We start from the raw sequence: 19,971 nt of genomic DNA on the forward strand, positions 1-19,971 counted from the left end.
CTCAGAATTTGGCAAGCAATTCAACTATATAACGGAGAAAAAATTGGGAGAAATTACAAAAAATTCGCCTCTTGCAAGGGGCTTCCTTGTAAGAATTTTGATCTGAAGGCAAGGATTGAATACCAGCGCAATACACCATACAATACATGGTGTGCCTGAACGAACATTTTTTTGTGTGTTAAAATCGAAAATTCTTTATATTTTTTAACTACAGTGTCTCTTGAGTCGTTTAAGCCAAAAAAAAAAATCCGTCAAGATTCTGGAAAGTAAAGGCGCTTTAAAAGTATTCTGGGGCTATGTATCCTAACTGTGTCCACACATGGTTTCTGTTCAGCATATCCATGTGTAAGTATTTTTACACGTAGAATCTAATTTTCACGTCAGGGAGTCGACACATCTCGATTTTTTCGATTTTACACGGAAAATTGATGGTTTTTCGGGATTGAAATCATTATTTTTTCATGAAAAATAAATGCACCCAAAATGACTATAGCATATTGATTTTTATATATTTGCTCTCACGAAATTGGTTGGTAAATTCAACGAGTGGGTGCATCGACTTGGTATATCGAGTTTCTGCAATTTTTTACGGCAAATCGGTAGATTTTCGGGATGTAGATTGCTCACTTTCAATTCATGAATGAATAAAGCATGGACATGGTTGAACTTCTTTGCATGGAAATACGTTTAAAATAACAAAATCAAGACGTATCTAATGCAATTGCATTTATACCGAGTCAATTTCTTTTCAATAATATATCGGGATTTATAAAAGGTACCGGTGATTTGGATATTTCAGCCCCAAAAATACCTTTAAATCGACTGTATCTTTCAGGAGTTCGACAGAATTTTTCCTTTCTTCGCTTAAATTATTCCGTAGCACTTTTCTTTAAGAATCTGATAAGATATTGCTGGGGGCAGATCAAAAAACTTAAACTCGTTCGAATGGCTTTCTACATTCACAATACACGGTCTCGTCAAAGTGCGTCGTCGAAGAGTTGGATCGTATGAATTCTCTTGTTGTGCTACTTGCCTATTTTGAAATCTCTGTAAATGAAAACTAAAGGGGTTGATATGTGTGAGTTAATGACGCGCCTTATCAACACATTGTGTTGGAGTTCACTGCTTGTTTTTTTTTCCGAGTTGGAGTGTTTTCGAACTCACTGATTCAATTAAGGGAGGTGTTTCAGCGCTCAGTCATTGGTTCTTCTATGTTCAAAATTTTCATAAACGATGCTCCACTGTTCATTACACTTAAATGTTTAGCCGTGATTCTGTCTATTTTTCTCATCATCTTATTTGCTGATGATATTTTGCTGGTAATAAGTAACAATAGCCTAGAAATACTGGAAATTGACGCATTCATTCTATTCAACATCCTCAAACAATGGGGTGATTTAAATTTCCTAGAAGTAGACGGCGACAAAACAAACATGCTCATAAGCACGGAAAATATCATGGGTTCTTTCAAATTATTAATGGATAATGAAGAAATTGAAAGAGTGGTAACGATCAAATATCTAGGTACACTAATAGATGAAAAATTGAACTTTGACGTTCATTTTTTTTTTTTTTTTTTTTTTTTTTTTTTGAAATACTTTATTAGATAAGTTACATGTTACATTGATGAAAATATACAGATGTTCACAAATTATAAGAGGTCTTATTATTAACTAATTCTATCTAATAACGTTCCCGGCATTGCCAGGTTGGCATATCATCGGGATGGTAAAACTACTGTGTATAAAGCAGGTTACAAAAACCAATACAAGTATATTGGGAAAAATTTCGCCTGACTAGTACTACTGTTTTTTTTGGAGAAAAAAAAGAAAAAACAAAAAGAATAAACTACTAAGTAAGAGTTAGTTAACTCAAAAAGAAATTCAACTCATTTGAAGAATTTGAGCTGAGTTGAACTTCAAAGAAGAGATAAAAAAGTAAAAAGTGCTACAATAAATGAATGAAAAAGGAATAAGGTACTACTTATAAAATTAATTTGAGTATAAATTCTGCGTATTCTTAAAGAAGAAGATGAATAAAACTACAAAAAAATAAATGTTATGAAAAGGTACTACTTTCAAAATTAATTTGAGTATTATTCTACATTAGTATTATTCTTTATAGATAATACACAAGAATCGTAGAGATTTTTATCTAGACTTAACAACGTAAATTAAGCGTGCTCAATTAATTAGTGAGTCACAGGGTAACGACTTGAGGTGATTAGAGGCACCTCGTGTAATCATATTCTAATCTACAAGGAAACTCTTTATCAAAAGTTATGAAATTACTGTGAAGGAATGTTGCCAACATTAACTAATTTATTATTGAGACTAGAGATCTCATTTTTTAATGACATAATGATTGAATTTAATAAAGAAATTTCTTTATCGAATTTTAGTTCCAGCTCTTTTAATTGATTTTTTAGTTCTTTATTCTCATCATTGCTCTTTTTAAGATTTTCAGGATTTTCAATTTTGTCAGTGGAATGTTCATTTTTCTTAGCTAGATTTTGTTTTTGATAGTTCTCTAATTTGGCTTTTCTTAATTTTTTATAGAATTTACAACCCTTCCAAGTTGTAAAATGGGGTTCCTTGCAATGAAGACAAATAGGTGTAACTTTTGAGTTTTCTTCTTTAGCTTTCAGAGATAAAGGACATACAGAGCTATGATGAGATTCATTACAAATTATACAAGTTATGCCTATCTTACAGTAACTTTTCGTGTGACCATAATTTAAGCATGATTTACAAATCGGAATTTCTATGTACTTGGGGTTTATTTTATCTATTTTAATTTTTATGTTTTCGATAGTTTTAATTTTTTCAATTTTTTCATTAATTTTTCCGGATGAGCTGAAACTAATTTCGAAGAGGGGAAGCGGTTTTTTAGTGGCAGCGTTATGTATTTGTCTAATGTTTTTTATTATTATTTCGGGTATTAGATTTACAAGATTGTTCTTAATTTTTTCGGTTTCAAAGTTTATTGGTAGGCCGCTAATCAACCGCTTCGTGGTTTTACCGCTAGAAAACTGAAACGTATAAAATTTAACTTCTAATTCAACGAATTTCAGGAGAACTTTATTATAATCATCTTCAGATTTTACTAATAACTTAATTTGTCCGTTTGGGGCATCTTTCAAAGTATATTTAACATCGTGACTAGTTAAAAATTCGTTTATTACTTTGATTTCTTCGTTAATAATAATGATAGGGGGAGGTTTTCTAGCGGAGGATACTGATTTTTCTATAGGGTCTGTTTTATCTTGTTCTTGTTTAGTTAGTTCTAGTTCCTTATTTTGTTGAGATTCCAGGATACTAAAATCTCTTTTGGTAGGTCCTGTATTTGAAATAGGTACAATTATGTCAGTATTATTTTTATCTTCTAAGGAATTTTTTCGAGTATTATCTTTGGGGCCTTTATTATTTATTACTGATTTAGGATCTGGTTTTTTTATATTATCGTTAGTATTGTGTTTAGTTTTTTTCGATTTTTTATTTACAAGGTATATTTTTTCAAAATCAGGGAAGGAAATATAGTCATTGGCTCTTATAAGTTCTATTCTCGTTTTATCTCTCTCATTTTTTAGAATAAGGAATAAGTCCTTACAGTGATTGCATTCTATTACTGGTATTCTATGTAGACATTTACTTTTCATTAACTCGTCAGTATTATTAGGTTTACAGGGATCACATTTATATATTTCTAGGTTATGTTGACATTTATAATTTCCTTTAAATATAAATTTTCTGTCTAAGCCAATTAATGTTTTTGTTGATTTATTATTAGCAGGAGTAACTTTATCTTTTCCAGTATCTTTATAGGTCAAAGATTGTTGTGTCTTGTTGGATGTTGTGGGTTGCGAATGATCTAAATCTGCACTAGGGGCAGTCTTATCTGTTAAAGAGAAAATTTCAGAATAGTTGTTTACTAATTCAGTCCACATAACTGGCTCCTTTTCTTTGATCGTATTCTTAAGACTAACACTTGCTTCCGAGTTAGGATTTATATTCAGAAGATGCACTAAATATGGAAGTTTCTTATCGTCATCAACAATTATTTTCTTGAAGCAAATTGGGCAGGAAATAGCTTTCTCTTTGTGTTGGCATACCATGTCCATGATATCAGGGTCTATTATTCCGCATCTGAGACATTGAGAGATTTCATACTTGTGTTCGCAAAAGTAGTTTATAAACGTGATCGTAAAAGGCATTTTGAGAGAGTTAGGTTAGCACACTTGAGAAGGTAAATAAACGGTCATGAGTTCAGTTCCAGAATAATAAAGGCTATGGCAGGAGCTAGAGCGTTATACTATTGATAATTTCTTATCAGTTAGGAGAGTTGCAAAATTTGCGTTAGAAATCACAAAAAACTGCTGCATTGTTACGCAACTGCTTTTATCAGTCAACTGATATCGTCGGGAAATGACAGATATCTTCTACGGGTTACAAGATCCTGCAAAAGTCAAAGTGGATACCTGTTCTCGAAGGCAAGACCTTTCGAGAGATGTAAGGAACACTGCTGGAAACCACTTTAAACTATACAAAAACTTTAAACTCCGAGGAGCGAGCAACTTTTGAACTTCACACGTCTACGGTTGATAAAGAAGTCCTTTGACGTTCATGTTAATGCAATTTTCTAAAAAATACACACACATATACTTTTGTTCTTAAAATGTTGTCCAAGTTTTGTGGTTTTGATGTACTTATTAAGGTATACCATGCCCTTATTATGTCATGAATTGACTACTGTATTAACTCTTGGACTCAGAGTAGTAAACTCCTTATTGAAAGAATTTTCAAAATCCAAAAGAAAGCTTTGAAGACTACATTAAAATGAAATCCGTATGATTCCTGTAGAACTCGCTTTAAGAGTAATCGGCTGCTTACGGTGCCGTCCCGCTTGATATTTCGTATTATCATGAATTTTGTCATTAATCAATTAGATCCCAGAAACTCAACAGCCAACTGCCAACTGAACGTTATCTTGACAGTCTCTGCGATATAAAAATCTGGCAACTTCAATCTTGACGCTTTGGCTCATTTAAGGCAAATTGCTTATAGTATGAACAACACATGGTGGGAAATGAACGTCTGCTCGATTGAGAGGCTCGCTGAAACCGTTGTGGTGCGCGATTTGACTCACGTAGAGCTTTGAGTTTCTTGTGAGCGGGCCTTTCAAATTCCTCGTAACCAATGTGAAATAAAAACGTTAATACTTTGTTAGGAGTTAATTTCAGTAATTATCGTTGCGCGAATCGTGTTCCACGTGAAATTCTGGTCAAGAAACATGTATTAAAATGCTTAAATTCGTAGCTTGTCTAGTGGTCCATTTTAATGAGGTACAACTTTTACACATTGAACACACAAAAACATTGACAAGAAAAAATACTCTTGATTCAATCAGATTTAAGCTTAAATCAAGAACCAAGCCTCTTAATTTGAGAAGATTTCCTTTTGATTTAAGCTTAAATCTGATTGAATCAAGAGTCCTTTTTCTTGTCAATGTTTTCAAGAGTCTGGACTCTAGATCCAATGTGTTTTTTTCCACTGTATTTTTGCTAAAAGGAACTATGTCGAAGTTGAAAGATGGGGTGCGTGCTCGGCGAGGAAGCTGTATAAGAAATAATGTGGTCAGTGGATATAGTTCCCTCCGCGAAAGTGGAAAAGAAACGGAACTGAGCGCTAACCCGTGAGCCGTGGACATGTTACAAGAGCGTTGTGGACAGGGCTCATGAGTTAAAGACTGATGACCTAGTCGTCGTCGCTCGTGTCGCGCCTCGTCGCGCCCGGTCCTCACCACTGACGTCATTGGCGCTTTTAAAGTCCCATTCAGTCTTATGGCCCGAGCACTAACGAGCACACCCCATCTTTCCACTCGCACATAGTTCCATTTCGCATAAATACGTCCAAATGACAATGAAAAGTGAAATTGTTAGGAATTTTCTCATTTTCAGCTTTTTTAGCTTGAATCCTAAGATTTTTGTTTGAGGTTATGTTCTATTCATCGGAAAAAACCAGAGACAAGAGACCCTCCACTGGTATCTTGGCCATGGTGGAAGCTTTTACTTTCGGGACTTCAGCATTCTACTGTTGACTTACCTACATGGTTGATGTTCAACAACGTGCTGGCAGTTTCGTTTTGCAAACAAGCCAAAAATGGCCGACGTTTGGAAAAGTTGTTTGGCTCATGACGTCATCCGAAGCTCATCATCGACCATGTAGGTAAGTCAACAGCCGAAACTAGGGTGATGACTGTTGCTCCCGAATAACTGTCCATGAGGAATTGTTGAAACCCCGAAAGTAAAAGCTTCCACCTGTCGCTAGGAGGCCAGTGGAGGGTCTCTTGTCTCCAGAAAAAACACATTGGATCTAAAGTCCAGACTCTTAAAAACGTCGACAAAAAAAATACTCTTGATTCAATCGGATTTTTGCCTAAATCAAGAACCAAGCCTCTTAATTTGAGCGGATTTCCTTTTGATTTAAGCTTAAATCTGATTGAATCAAGAGTATTTTTTCTTGTCAATGTTTTCAAGAGTCTGAACTCTAGATCCGATGTGTTTTTTTCCAGTGTTGCTTTGAGCCAAACGATACATCGAACCACTACCGAATACGATTTATCGGCTAGTTTTTTTCCCCCAGGCAATAGCAGCACTGGTGATGCTCTACCACGCTGCGAACGCCATGCCTCCTGACCGCAGCATCGTCCAACTGGACGTGGACGAACCGAACGTGGACGAACCGAACATGGACGAATCAAATAACGTCGAACCGAATAACGTCGAACCGAATAACGACGAATCGAATAACGACGAACCGAAAGAAACCGAGACTGGAGATGGACGGCTGACAACCCGAGAAAGTGAAGTGGCGATCGATGGAGACCAGCAACCCAAAGGCTGTGGATTCTTGTGTAGAACGATGCGGGGAGCTAGGAGTGCTAGGAGGTCTTTGAGCAGAAGTTTCACGCGAAGGACGAAATCCATAACAGGTTCAAGCTCTTCGAAGGATATTGCAAAAAGTATTTCTTATAAACAAGCAATGTTTGGGAGGACTAGAACGAGGTCGATGACTCGTAGTGCATCGCCTGATGGGTCATCTCCTACAAGCGGAGCGACTAAGGATAATAGCATCGGAAGAAACTCCCCCGGTGGGTATAAAGGTGGAAGTTCCTCCCCCAAGAATATCTCTCCCCAAGGGTCGCCCCCCAAACAAAAGTTTTCAAGAAAGCAGAAAGGAAAACAACCGGTTGGAATTGAGATTACAGAAGACGATTAGAATTGGTAAAAAAACAGGTTTTTATCAAAGGACAGAGTTGTTTCTATTAAATAAAAAAAAAATAAATAAATAAATTAAGTTTATTTCTAATGAATACAAATATTATTTTCACTTGAAAAATTGTAGCTTGAAAGAGGAAAGTCCTCTATTACTCGGGGAAAGGATTTACAGCCAAAAAATCTTCTGTAAATATTATTTGATTTTGTCATATTTTTGTGTCATGAGTCGAATCACAATATTTCTTCACTCATGAGTAAAGAGGAGATTTAATTAAAATATGGGTAAATAAGGCTAAAAAATTATTAAAACACTAAAACACAGGACGTTTCGAGCTGTTACCAGCTCATTTTCAGCTGCGAAAAACCTAAAAACAAGTAAAAAATTGAGTGGCGACCTGACCCCAGCCGTTATCACGTAACCACTGGAATTCAGCACCGAACATCCGAGGCAGACATAGTGGCCACCTACACACCAACCAATGTGGAAGATGGGTAGGCAACCCCTGCTCCTACACATCTGCCCGCGAAACACGAACAGATGACAGACGCGCACTTACTGAGGCCACTTCATTGAAAAAAATTGGTGATATGCAGCCCCTAAACCTTCCACGTCTGCTCGGAAGTTGCATAACTTGTCTCTTTCTTTCACGATATGGATCATTTCCAACACACCCCTGGCGAAGTCTCTAGGCTCAACCCCCAACACTTTCGGATTTTCAAAATCAAAGTGATGGCCATGATTATCCTCGTGATGATGTAAGGCTGTTTTTCCCGCGCGATTATACCTATGACCCGCAATCCTTTTCCGTAGAAACTGTTTTGTTTGCCCAACGTAGCCAATTAGGCAGTCCTTACACTCTAACCTGTACACAACACCCCAACGCTGATCAAGGGGGCACTTAGACTTTAGCTGTGAAGACAGAAATTTTAGGTTATTGTAGTTAGAGTGGGCTACGGTAAAACCAAAACACTTGAGGATAGATGTTAGATTTTCTGACAAAAGCGGCACATAGGGCAAGGAGACAATGCGGGAGAAATCCATAGTTCCCTTAATCCCGGTGGATATTTCTCTTGGTGTTGTGGAAACTTCCCGCAACACTTTTGAGAAAACATCGTCGATGACCTTTAAGGGGTAGCAATTCTGTATCAACAACTCTTTCCCCCGCTTCAGGAAGGTTTAGGGGCTGCATATCACTGTTAGCGGACAAACCCGATTTCAGGACAAACTAGAATTTCCTAGGACGAACTAGTTTGGCCTAGTTACCGCGGGCCCTACTAGAATTTCCTAGGCCAAATTAGTTTATCCTACAGCACTAGGCGAAATTAGTTTGGGCCTAGGCCGAACTAGTTTTTCCTAAAACACGTAGGCAAAACTAGTTCCGGCTTAGGCCGAACCCGCTCGGACGAACTAGTTTGGCCTAGGTGGAACTAGTTCGGCCTAGGATTTTGAAGAAACGTTCGGCTATCGATTCTATCGCAGAAATTGGTACTTATCTATCGAATTAACTATCGATAGGAGTCTCAATGAAAACACCAGTCCACGCTGAGCAGTGATCACCTATCAATATAAAGAATATTTCATGTAACTCCTTAAAATGTACAAAACAATACGGGTAAACTAAAAATTAAAGCAATAAATTTACATTGAAGAATTTAAAACAATCCTCCTATCATTACCCCGTCTAACCATACACTGAAAAAAAACTGCTAAAATCAACACATGAAATAGTGAAAAAAGGTGACAACTCATCAAAATAGATTAAGAACACCGGGTTTGTCCTAAAGCACCTAGGACAAACTACTATGGCCTAGGACAAACTAGTTTATACTAAATTGCTCAGGACAAACTAGTTCCGGCCTAGGCCAAACTAGTTTATCCTAGATGCTTAGGCCGAACGAGATTTCTTCCGGCAAACAAGTTTGTCCTAGGAAATTCTAGTTTGTCCTAAAATCGGGTTTGTCCGCTAACATCACCAATTTTTTTCAATGAAGTGGCCTCAGTAAGTGCGCGTCTGTCATCTGTTCGTGTTTCGCGGGCAGATGTGTAGGAGCAGGGGTTGCCTACCCATCTTCCACATTGGTTGGTGTGTAGGTGGCCACTATGTCTGCCTCGGATGTTCGGTGCTGAATTCCAGTGGTTACGTGATAACGGCTGGGGTCAGGTCGCCACTCAATTTTTTACTTGTTTTTAGGTTTTTCGCAGCTGAAAATGAGCTGGTAACAGCTCGAAACGTCCTGTGTTTTAGTGTTTTAATAATTTTTTAGCCTTATTTACCCATATTTTAATTAAATCTCCTCTTTATTCGTATATTCGGGCTATGTTTTTGTGCTTTGTTCTCACTCATGAGTCGAATTTGGAATTTTTCAATGGGTTTACCGTATCCTGTGTGAAATTTTGCCGAATAAACACGTTTTGGTTGTCTTTAACTATATACCTTGTCTAGTGAGTCATTTTAGCGGGACAACTTTCTTTCCTTCCCCATATAGTTTTTAATATTGTATTTTCATGTAACGCTGGTAATAGGCACAGCCCTAAATTCGTTCGGTTTGAATAAATGGTTTTCTCACAACATCGTGTGCGTTTTGATTTGATTTCTAAAAACATTTCCCACTTATTAGAACATACGCGGACATCCAGACGTCCCCTGTGGAGACCCCTCACTTTCACTTTCACGCAGACTGAACTTAACTAAACCTATAATTTGAGCTAACCTAAATCTTGGTTGCATTATTTCGCTACTGCCATAGCTTGATTTGCTTGTATTAAAATAAAATTCAATCATGTTAACTCCCTCCTCTTTCTTTTACGCTTCTCATTATCCTTCTCGATGGCGCCATTTAAGATTTTAACAGTGGCACGGCGTGCTTTACGATACGTTTATTGATCTGCCATTTAAACCAATGAAAAGGATCGATAAACAGGTGTTCACAATGAACACGTTAATAATATATTAAATAGGTCAATTATATGTTAGTAATAAAATTAATCTGAGCATCAAGGCCCTAACATTTATCTTGTTAATCTTAATAATAGTTTCTTTACCGTAGCTTCAAATGCCAATCGATATAATCATCAAAACCTGAACGGCGAAACCGTTGCATCATGCGTTTCACTGCCGTGGTAAGAAAGAACGCCGTATAAGCCTTCAGACGTTGCAGAATTTCCTGCGATAAAAACCGAATTTACAAGGAAACTGTTAGAATTGTTCTCAAAATTTTCAGACGACTTTGTACGCAATTTAATCTTAGATATCTGAAAATTTCAAAGAAAAATATGTATGATTCAATTGCGTCAAAAATACACGTTTTATCAAGGAAATTTGGCAACTCTCGAATGTTCATACGGCTTTTTACCTTAGCACGGCAGTTCACCAAACTTATCTAACAAACTTTTCTACCCCTTTAGAGTTGCTAATTCAGCCGGAAAGAGATACTCCTTCATATTGTGAGTTATATTACGCATTTTGCCCCATTAAACATTTCTACTCCTGCGTTAAAGTCTCTGAGTTAGCCGAAAAGACATTTTCCTTCATTATATAGATTCGCAATTTTACTTACGCGGAAGTCCAAATATTTGTATCACGCGTTTCGTCCCTCTATTTATCTACTCCTGCGTTAAAGTCTCTAAGTCAGCCGAATGTAGATTCCCCTTCATTTGGTAGATACACAATTTTACCTTCTTGGAAATCGAAAAAGTTTTATCACGCACTGATAAAATCCCGGCGCGAAAGTCACGCTTACTCAGTTGCTATTTCGACCACCCGTTACTCTGAGTTCATGGATCCGGCGCGAAATCTATCAGGCAAATGTAAAACGGAACTGTCGCAGCATGGATTTGAACTCGGTTCGCGGCGCGGCGGTGGGTAGACGAGTGCGCTATCACTTTTTCTATTCGACGCACGTGTCAGAAGTACCTGCATACATATACGCTACTTGAGGGGGCTCAACTAATTCGTCCGTCGTTGGTGATATTCACGCACTGATCTATTCACTCACAGTGCGGCGCTCAGAGTAAATCATTGATTTTTAACAGTGCGTATTTCGCCCCATCTCATTTCTCTCCCCTGCGGTTGCGTTGCGTGCCTTGCGTTTCTTCCCATGAATCAGCGGGAGAGAGATCAATCTCTTTTTCACTGTTGTGGATACGCGAGAAACTTAGTTTCTTCATAATTGTGACCGATTTGTGAAAAGGAAAATCATCCTCTGGAAGAAAATTTCCAAGACTTTGAACTATACGCGAGAACCGATCAAGGTTAGCGCCTGCAAGACTGCAGAAATACTTCAAGCATTGCGCCTCTGTCGCTCTCGGCTCTTGACTCGCGAATCGTGGGACTACGCGGGAAATTGAGCACAATTTCAGAACGGCATTGCACTGTCATATTCTTGTAAAAAATTGATGCGTCCGATGCAATTTCACAACCATGGGATGGAATTACGTTTTTTCCGGGAAATGAAAAATACTGATGTCAATCATCTTTGACTGCGGAGGATGAAGTAAATTTAGTTTTATGAAAGTTCCCATTTCGGCAGGCCCTCATTTGGTGACCAGAGATCGCCTAGAATGGCAGTGGGACTCCTGAGCAAGGCTTTTTTGGTAAGTTTATTCACTTTTAATACTCAAATTCAGTCATTATTTGTGTAAATTTGTACAAATTTCCTCAACTGCAAAAACTTTCCGATGATATTTTGATGCACGGAAAAAATGAATGGTGAATGAATGATGCACGAAAAAAATTAAACGGCTTTATGTATGTAAGTAAAAATGAATGGACCACTATAGACGAAGCACGAATTTCAGCATTCTGATACATGTTTTTTCACCAAAATTTCACGTAAAACACGATGCGCACAACGAAAATTACCGAAATTGACTCCTTACGAAGATATTTAATGATTCTTGGTGCGTGAATTGAAACCACCCGCTCATGAAAACTCAATGTTCTACGTGATTCACATCGCGCGCTACACGTTATCATGAACGTCTCTGCGATAAAAAAATCTGGCAACCTCAATCTTGACGCTTTGGCCCAGCTATAGCAAATTACTTATGGTTGGAAAAACACATGGTGTAAAATGAACATTGCTCGATTGAGAAGCTTGCTGAAACCGTTGTAGTGCGCGATTTGACTCACGTAAAGCTTTGAATTTCTTGTATGAGCGGGCAGTTCAAATTCCCCGTAACCAATGCGAAATAAAGATGTTGATATCCCCGTAGGAGTTGGTTTCAGTAATTTTAATTGCACTAATCGTGTTCTACGTAAAATTTTGGTTAAGAAACATGTATCAGAATGCTTAAATTCGTACCTTGTCTAGAGGTCCATTGAAAAATTTACATTTCCACCTCTCAGACACTTCTTTTAACTACAAAATTACTAAATCAGAAATATCATTTTTTGCCGCGTGCTGTATAATTTATACAAACTGAAAAATTGCCTGAGAGTTCTTCGTGTAGATTTCGGATACTTTGTGTGAGAAAAAACATATTATGAGAAACAAAGGGAGAGGGAAACTAATACTTCGAGATAAAATTGGGTTATACGAGTGAATGATTGAGACCCTACGAAGTCAAATACAAGAGATAAATCGATAGGTCACTAAACTATGGACGAATTTTTACTTGCGAATACAACACAAACTTAATGATTTACACAAACGGAAAGATCGGCTGAAAATTCTTTCTATAAGTTTCGGATACTTTGTTTGAGGAAAAAGACTATTATGAGAAACAAAGAGAGAAGGGAACAAATAGTTTGAGATAAAATTGGGTAATACGAGTAAATGATTGAAACACTACGAAGTCTAATACAAGAGTAAACTCAGATCACTAATCTATGGACATATTTTGACTCGCGAATATATTATTCCCAGGCTGATAAATGACGCGTAGAACACTTTTACGCGAAAAAAGGACTCAAAAACTGAGGAATAAGCGGTTCTCAAAGCGCACCTTTTCCGCAAAAAAAGGATTCGGTTTCGCGCCAAACTGAGTGATATCATCCGGCAACAATCAGAAGCGAGCGCGGGTTTCCACGACTTTCGTCGAATGTTCATCAGTGGCGTGGCGTGCTTCGATATATAGCGATATTTCCCCATTTGAAGCAAGGCAAAGAATCGATTATTAAGGTGTTCGTTGCGAACACCCTGTTAATCGATCCTTTTCCATAGGTTTGAATGCCAGACTAATCAATATATCGCAAAGCACGCCACGCCACTCATGTTTATCTACTCTGCGAATGTGTTAACAATAGGAAAGTCTAAACTATACCTTTAGAATCAAGGAACTGAATCTCGTACATGTTTTCTACATATATATAGTAAACAAGCAATAATTCCACATCGAAATCAGTCGTCACCTTTCGGCCGAAATATCATTAGCGCCATGCGACGTTTCAAAATTTCCGCCGCCATTTTATTTTTTTACGGAGAAATTGTTGGTTGAATCTGTTTGAAAATTTCACTGAATTTTATCGGCAGCACAAAGAAAATTCAGTGAAATTTTTGGACAGCTTCGTTGAGCAATATTTCTCTGTAAAAAAGGAAATGGCGACGAACATTTTTGAACGTCGTATGGCGGTTGTAACACTTTGGCCGGAGGGTGACAACGTTTTATTTTGACAAACATGAGTGGAAAACGAGAGAAGATAGCGAGTTGACTGTCATAGTACCGCACTTCCATGACTTTCTCGCCATCCCAGTGCGTTTGAAATTCCTTCCGGTCTTTGGACTTTTTAAGAGCTTAAAAAATTTGGCTTAAAAAATATGCAATTAATCATCACGTAATCTACTCACCCAGTGCTTTCAGAATATTAAATAAAAAACACAAGGTTTAGGTTTATCCAATGGAAAACTTTACAACTAAATAACATTAAAAAAAATTGATGATGAGAGGCAACTTGAAACCTGGTGATAACCATTAAATGTTGCAAAAATTGTGTGGCTCTTTCCGTCATTTGTCAGGGAGTCATCGACAACTCTCGTCACAAACTGTGTGCATTTTGACGTGAACCCTGTGATGCACATATCATTATGGGTCTCAGGGCTTATATACTAATACACATGGTACCGTTTGGCAGGAATACGTCCATTTCAGGTTCTACAATTCTCAACCACAGTTCTACTGAAATAAGTCGCGACAGGTATCACTCCTTGCACTGACAGTAAATCTCTTGGTTTCAAACAGTATATTCGTATAACCTTAAAAATGAGGTCGGTCGCATTAAAGAGATTTCTGGGCTATTCAACGAAAAAAACCTCCTCAAAATATTTTTAGTGGGCTAGATTAAGAAATTCATTCTTGGAACATCGATTATTCAACGTTTATTCAAACGGATTGAACGCAGTGTTACCAACTTGAAAGGATTGCCTCTGCTAAGGTCTTTTTAAACCACGAGAGTCTTCAGGCTATTCCGGCGGGTCGGTAACACTGCATGTCTCCCATTTAACTTCATTATGAATGATCGATTTTTGATGAGGAAGCCTGCTACGATTACAATCGATAGATATCGATTATTTTTCATAAGCTTTATGTGTCTGTTGCACGCAAGAGATACAGCCGAGTGAATAATTTTTTTAAGGGTGAATTCGTTCGATAATCGCATTGGGCACATCGAAAAATTCCGAAATTCACTCCTTAACGCGCAATGGAGAATTTGCAGGTGTCTAAATTTGATGAATTTCGTGTTCGTTTCGTGTTTCGTGTTCGATTCTTTACCATAGGTTTAAATGGCATAACAATCGATGCATCGCGATTCACGCCACGCCACTGGCTGCATCTCTTGCGCGCAACAGACCGATTTGCGAATTTCATGGTTGCCAAATTTCTAGCTCAGTATTTTTTCCGCAGACGATCGCAGCTCTGGTGTTACTTCACCACAATGCGAGAGCCATGCCGCCCGGTGGCAGTACCTTCCGACTGGAAATAGACGAACCGAACATGGCTGAACCGAACACGGCTGAACCGAACATGGATGAAGGGAAGGATGACTTACCGATCATGGACGGAGTGAACATGGACGAACCGAACAGGGGCGATCTGGGCACCGGAGACAAAACCGAGACCCACGTGGCACGACTAACAACCCGGGCCCCAAATTCTACAACGAACACCGGAGATAAGCAATCCTGGGGCAGTAAAATCATCGGAGGAGCACTAAAAAAAACGTTGACGAAACTTAAATCCTCGCGTATTTCTAGACAGAAAAGCATATTAAATGCACCTTCCAAGAAAGATTTGAAAGAAAGCAATGCTAAGCGGGAGGAAATTCAAAGGAAATTTTCAACTAGGAAGAGGAGCTCATCGAGTGTGTCATCGGTTGGTTCATTTTCTGGAGGCATGTCGTTTGGGGGTGGATCCTTCGATGAAACATCCTCCGGTGGATCCCGGTCCCCCGATGAAAAATCCCGCGGCAGGTCCCCCGATAGGTCTCGGTCCCCCGAAGAAAAATCCCCCGGTAGGTCCCCCAATAAACCACGGTCCGCCAATAGAAAATCCTACCGGGGGAAAGGCGATTACCAGGACGGCGTCAGTTTTCCTACTAGTGATTTTTCCATGGCCAAAAAAAGAGTCTCCCAAAAATCGTCATCGTTCAAGGGGGAAGGAAATACAGGTAAAGATGAGGCTGGTGAAATTGACGTCTCTGTTGTAACTGTTTAAAAAAGCATTTTCTTCATCGAAGGAAAAAGTTAATTCCGTTTGAATTTTGAATATTGGACAAATAGATAATAAAAACATTTTAGTACAAAAAAACATTCCTCTCCTCCTCGAAAACTTTGATTTTGAAGTTAACAAATCCTCTTGATGTTACAATCAAGAAAAAAAACTAATGGAAATAAAATAATGCCTTTTAATCAAACGCACATCGTTCTTTTAATTTAAAAATGTTTCATACCCCTGCTTTGGGTTAGTGAATGAATTCTATTTTTGAGATATTTTCGAGAAATTCAGGGTGTTCTGAATGATAGCGAGAGTGTTTTTCATCATTTTTAGAAAGAAAATATATTACTACAAATACATTTAAACGTGTTTTTACTAACTTCATGATGGAATTCAAACAATTCTCTGAAAGACTAATACATAAACTTACCATTGTTTTACTTTTAAATTATTGTTTACATTCTGTTGAGGTGTGAGGGTGTGTGTGTGTGTTTTGTTTTTTTGAATAAATTATGACCTTTCTGCAATTTAATGAATTTATAAAAATTGTTTCAGTAACAATTTCAATTATAATCATTTTCATATTAAGTTTTCGGAATCTTTTCTACAGGGAATTTTCTGTGTTAGGATTACTTTATATAATTGTTAATTTAATAAATGCATTCATTTTGAATACTATTTTTTCTCATTATAACATGTGCGTTCTTATGAGTTTTCCGACCCTGGCTGTTTGAACTTACTTTACAGCAGAATTTACGTATTTTATGGATACAAAAAAAAAGATTACAGAAGAACTTTGGTGAATATTTGAATTTGTTCAATACGATGGCGGTTTGTTCAATGAAATTTCAAAAGAAAAATATAAGGACTTCGCTCCGCTAAGAACTCAAGAATGCTACAAACATAAGAAGGTTGAGATTCTTATTTTTAAAATTTCAGTGTAAAATTGGTCATGTTGTAGAGACACTGAGAAAAAACTCTGGCGGAGAAAGCCTCGCTCAAAGGCTGTGCAGAGGCATTTTTGAAACTTGGAAACTCTGTTTTTCCTCCATTGAAATGCATGAAAAAAAACGATTTTTAGTGAGGCAGCTTCCCTCACCTAATATTGATAACTTTAATGAATTTAATGTGATTCCATGGACGCCATATTTGGTGACAGAATGGCATGCGATGTATAGCATCGATTGGTTTCATTTTTTCAGCTACTCGTCATTTTTCTCCAATTTTGAGATCGCAATTCTGTTGTCAGAAGACTAAAAAGCACTCCCTTACCAATTTTAACAAAGAAATTCAACGTAATAAGGGCGTGGTTTTTTTTAGAGAGAAAATATCGTATTCGAGTGCAGTTTCGATATCAGTATCGAATGCGATATTTTCTCTCTAAAAAAATCACGCCTTTATTACGTTGAATTTCTTTGTTAAAATTGGTGAGTGAGTGCTTTAGCCTCCTGACAACAGAATTGCGATCTCAAAATTGAGGAAAAATGACGAGTAACTGAAAAAATGGAACCAATTGATGCGATATATGCATGCCGTTCTGGTTCTGACACAAAATATGGCGTCCATCGAATCACCTTAAATGGAAGCAAGACAGTGTTCCCAACTTGCAAGAATCCCCACCAGTGTTCGAAACTCACCTTTGAGTTATAAGAGCCATGTGGCGCATAAAGACCGATTTTTAGGCGCCATTGAAGATTTTATAGGGGCGAAAGTGACTTTTTGCCTATATATTATGGCGCATTTAGTGAAAAGTTAGACGCAAGATGTTTTCGTAACAGAACTAGTAAGTAGCTGTAATTTGGGGAGGACAAAAGCACTAAGAATGAAATCGTGAAAAATAGAAAAAGCAAGCTTTTATACTTTTAGTGCCGAAAATTCTGAGTTTTTTCAATTCAAATAGATTTGTTTATCTTTCTTTATGTGACTTCCTGTAAAAATCCAGATTTTTAGGGGCCATGTTGGCGCAGAACCTTCATTTTTTAGGCGCCATGTCCGATTTCTTAGGCGTATTTAGCGCGTTGGCGCCTGCGAGTCTCGAACACTGATCCTCACTGAGACTAGAGTCCCTTTATACTGAGAGTCAAGACAATTCGGCTCATGGATGTCACAAACGGGAATAAAGATTACAGAAATTGAACGTTTTTCGTAATCTTTGATCGGCCCATTCTCAAATGCCTTTCTCCGTTCCTCCTCTCATTCCGTTTGTTCCTTGCCGAACCCGTAATTCCCTGGTCCATTCCAGATTATAATCTTTGCAATTGGTGAAAATCTAATCTTTATTCCCGTTTGTGACACTGTGGAGGCCTAAAATACGGGAACCAATCAGAAATGGATTCAAATTGTCTTGACTCTCAGTATAAAGGGACTCTAACTGAGACTGTGTAAACATATTTTCCGTACCGGGCTCAGAGTACGAAAGTTCCAGGTGTCGCAGATGTCGCACTCCTCAACCTGAAGCAATCAAAACTACGGCTCGAGTACCCAGAACTGTCGGCCTTTGAGCCCAGAACAAGAAGTATATCAATGCCGAAGGCAATTAGTCAAATCAGACATTTTATCAAATGCCTAGGCCGATAGTCAAATTTTGACAGTTTACGGAATTCTGTAAATTAATGGCGAGGAGTTCACCGGTTTTTAATATTTTGGGGAGGATAACTTTTCAAATCCGCGAACTCTCCTTGTTCCCTCCTTTTTACATGCCTTCAGTACATTTAAATGTTAAAATTTTAAAAATTCCATGTTTTATGACGTGCTGAAAATTTCATGAGAAATATGCATTCGGAATCTTAACTTTTTTTAAAATACTATTGTACGCTGCATATTTTCACAGAGAATTCTTTCTTACAGAGGCAACTAATTATTTTGTCTAAAATTAGCGTAAAAATCAAAATTTCAATCTGAGTAAGAATATTTGACTATTTGCCTAGGCATTTGACGAAATGCCTGATTTGACTATTTGCCTTCGACATCTATATGGATTGCATTTTGCAAAAAGGAACCACTAGCATTGCAATGATGCTAAGATTGTGCAACTTCATTTTTTGCAATAAAATTGCGGAAATCGTGAAAAACTATGAAATTTAAATGGTAATTTTTGTCTTAAATTTACAGTTTTTAGCGAGTAAAATAGGAACTATTAATGGATAACCGGGTTTTTCCTCCGAGGCAAAAGAAGTTGCACAATCTTAGCAACATTGCAATGCTAGTGGTTCCTTTTTGCAAAATGCAATCCATATGATCGGTAACTTTTTTTTTTCAAAGGACCACCTTAGTTATCACACAAGCTCTGCAATCCTTGAAAATAGGTTTTAAAGTTTCGGTTTGATGAGAGATGTTCGACCAGAGATGTAGGGACTGAGCGCTAGCCAATTAAGAACGTGGGCCGTATTCATCGTCGTTTCTTAAATGGACGTATTTCTATCAAACGGAACTATGTGCATTGTGACGGGAGCCCTGTAATGCATATATTCTTATGGGTCTCAGGGCTCATGTCCTAATGCACATAGCTCCGTTTGATAGAAATACGTCCAAACAGCTTTTTTTCTTAGGAATTCACCATACGATTTACACTGCGTCGAACCATTCTGACGAAACTTTAATAAAGTTTAGCAGGTTAACTTAAAGGAGGGTTAAAAGGAAGTTTCCGGACCCGTTTGACGCAACATCATTAAAAGTCATAAAAGTAACGAAACTAGAGTAAAATTTGGCAACCTAACTTCAAAAATAGATTCTTTCTAGGGCTCAAAACGACCCACCACTGCAGAAAGCCCAGAGCCACTCTTTTCCCAATCATAGGTAAAAACTGGTAATTTTTTTCTTCTTTTTTTTGAGATGTTGGTTTCAAAAGTCATGGCTTTATGTCAAAAAGACAGTCGGTCCATTGTAGTGGCATGTTGCATGTCATGAGAACACAGCACAAAAAAGTTCTTTTAGAGGTGATATCTATCAGATTCCCGACTTTTACCCCCCGCAGGAAATGCTTGAGTACTTTTGCGAGTGCATCAATCAATCAAACACGTTTCAAAGTTCAATGCACGGACAA

General features: G+C 37.7%; 1 protein-coding gene across 1 annotated transcript; it reads left to right on the plus strand.

The window, feature by feature from the left end:
- Positions 1–10,664: 10,664 nt before the first annotated feature.
- Positions 10,665–16,588, plus strand: LOC140225391 (uncharacterized). Its single transcript, XM_072304144.1, has 2 exons — positions 10,665–11,870; positions 15,120–16,588. The coding sequence occupies exons 1-2, from the start codon at positions 11,838–11,840 to the stop codon at positions 15,927–15,929; spliced, it is 843 nt and encodes a 280-aa protein (XP_072160245.1). The 5' UTR covers positions 10,665–11,837; the 3' UTR covers positions 15,930–16,588.
- Positions 16,589–19,971: the final 3,383 nt, after the last annotated feature.

Source organism: Bemisia tabaci, chromosome 9 (genome assembly GCF_918797505.1).
Source record: "Bemisia tabaci chromosome 9, PGI_BMITA_v3".
NCBI lineage: Eukaryota > Metazoa > Arthropoda > Insecta > Hemiptera > Aleyrodidae > Bemisia > Bemisia tabaci.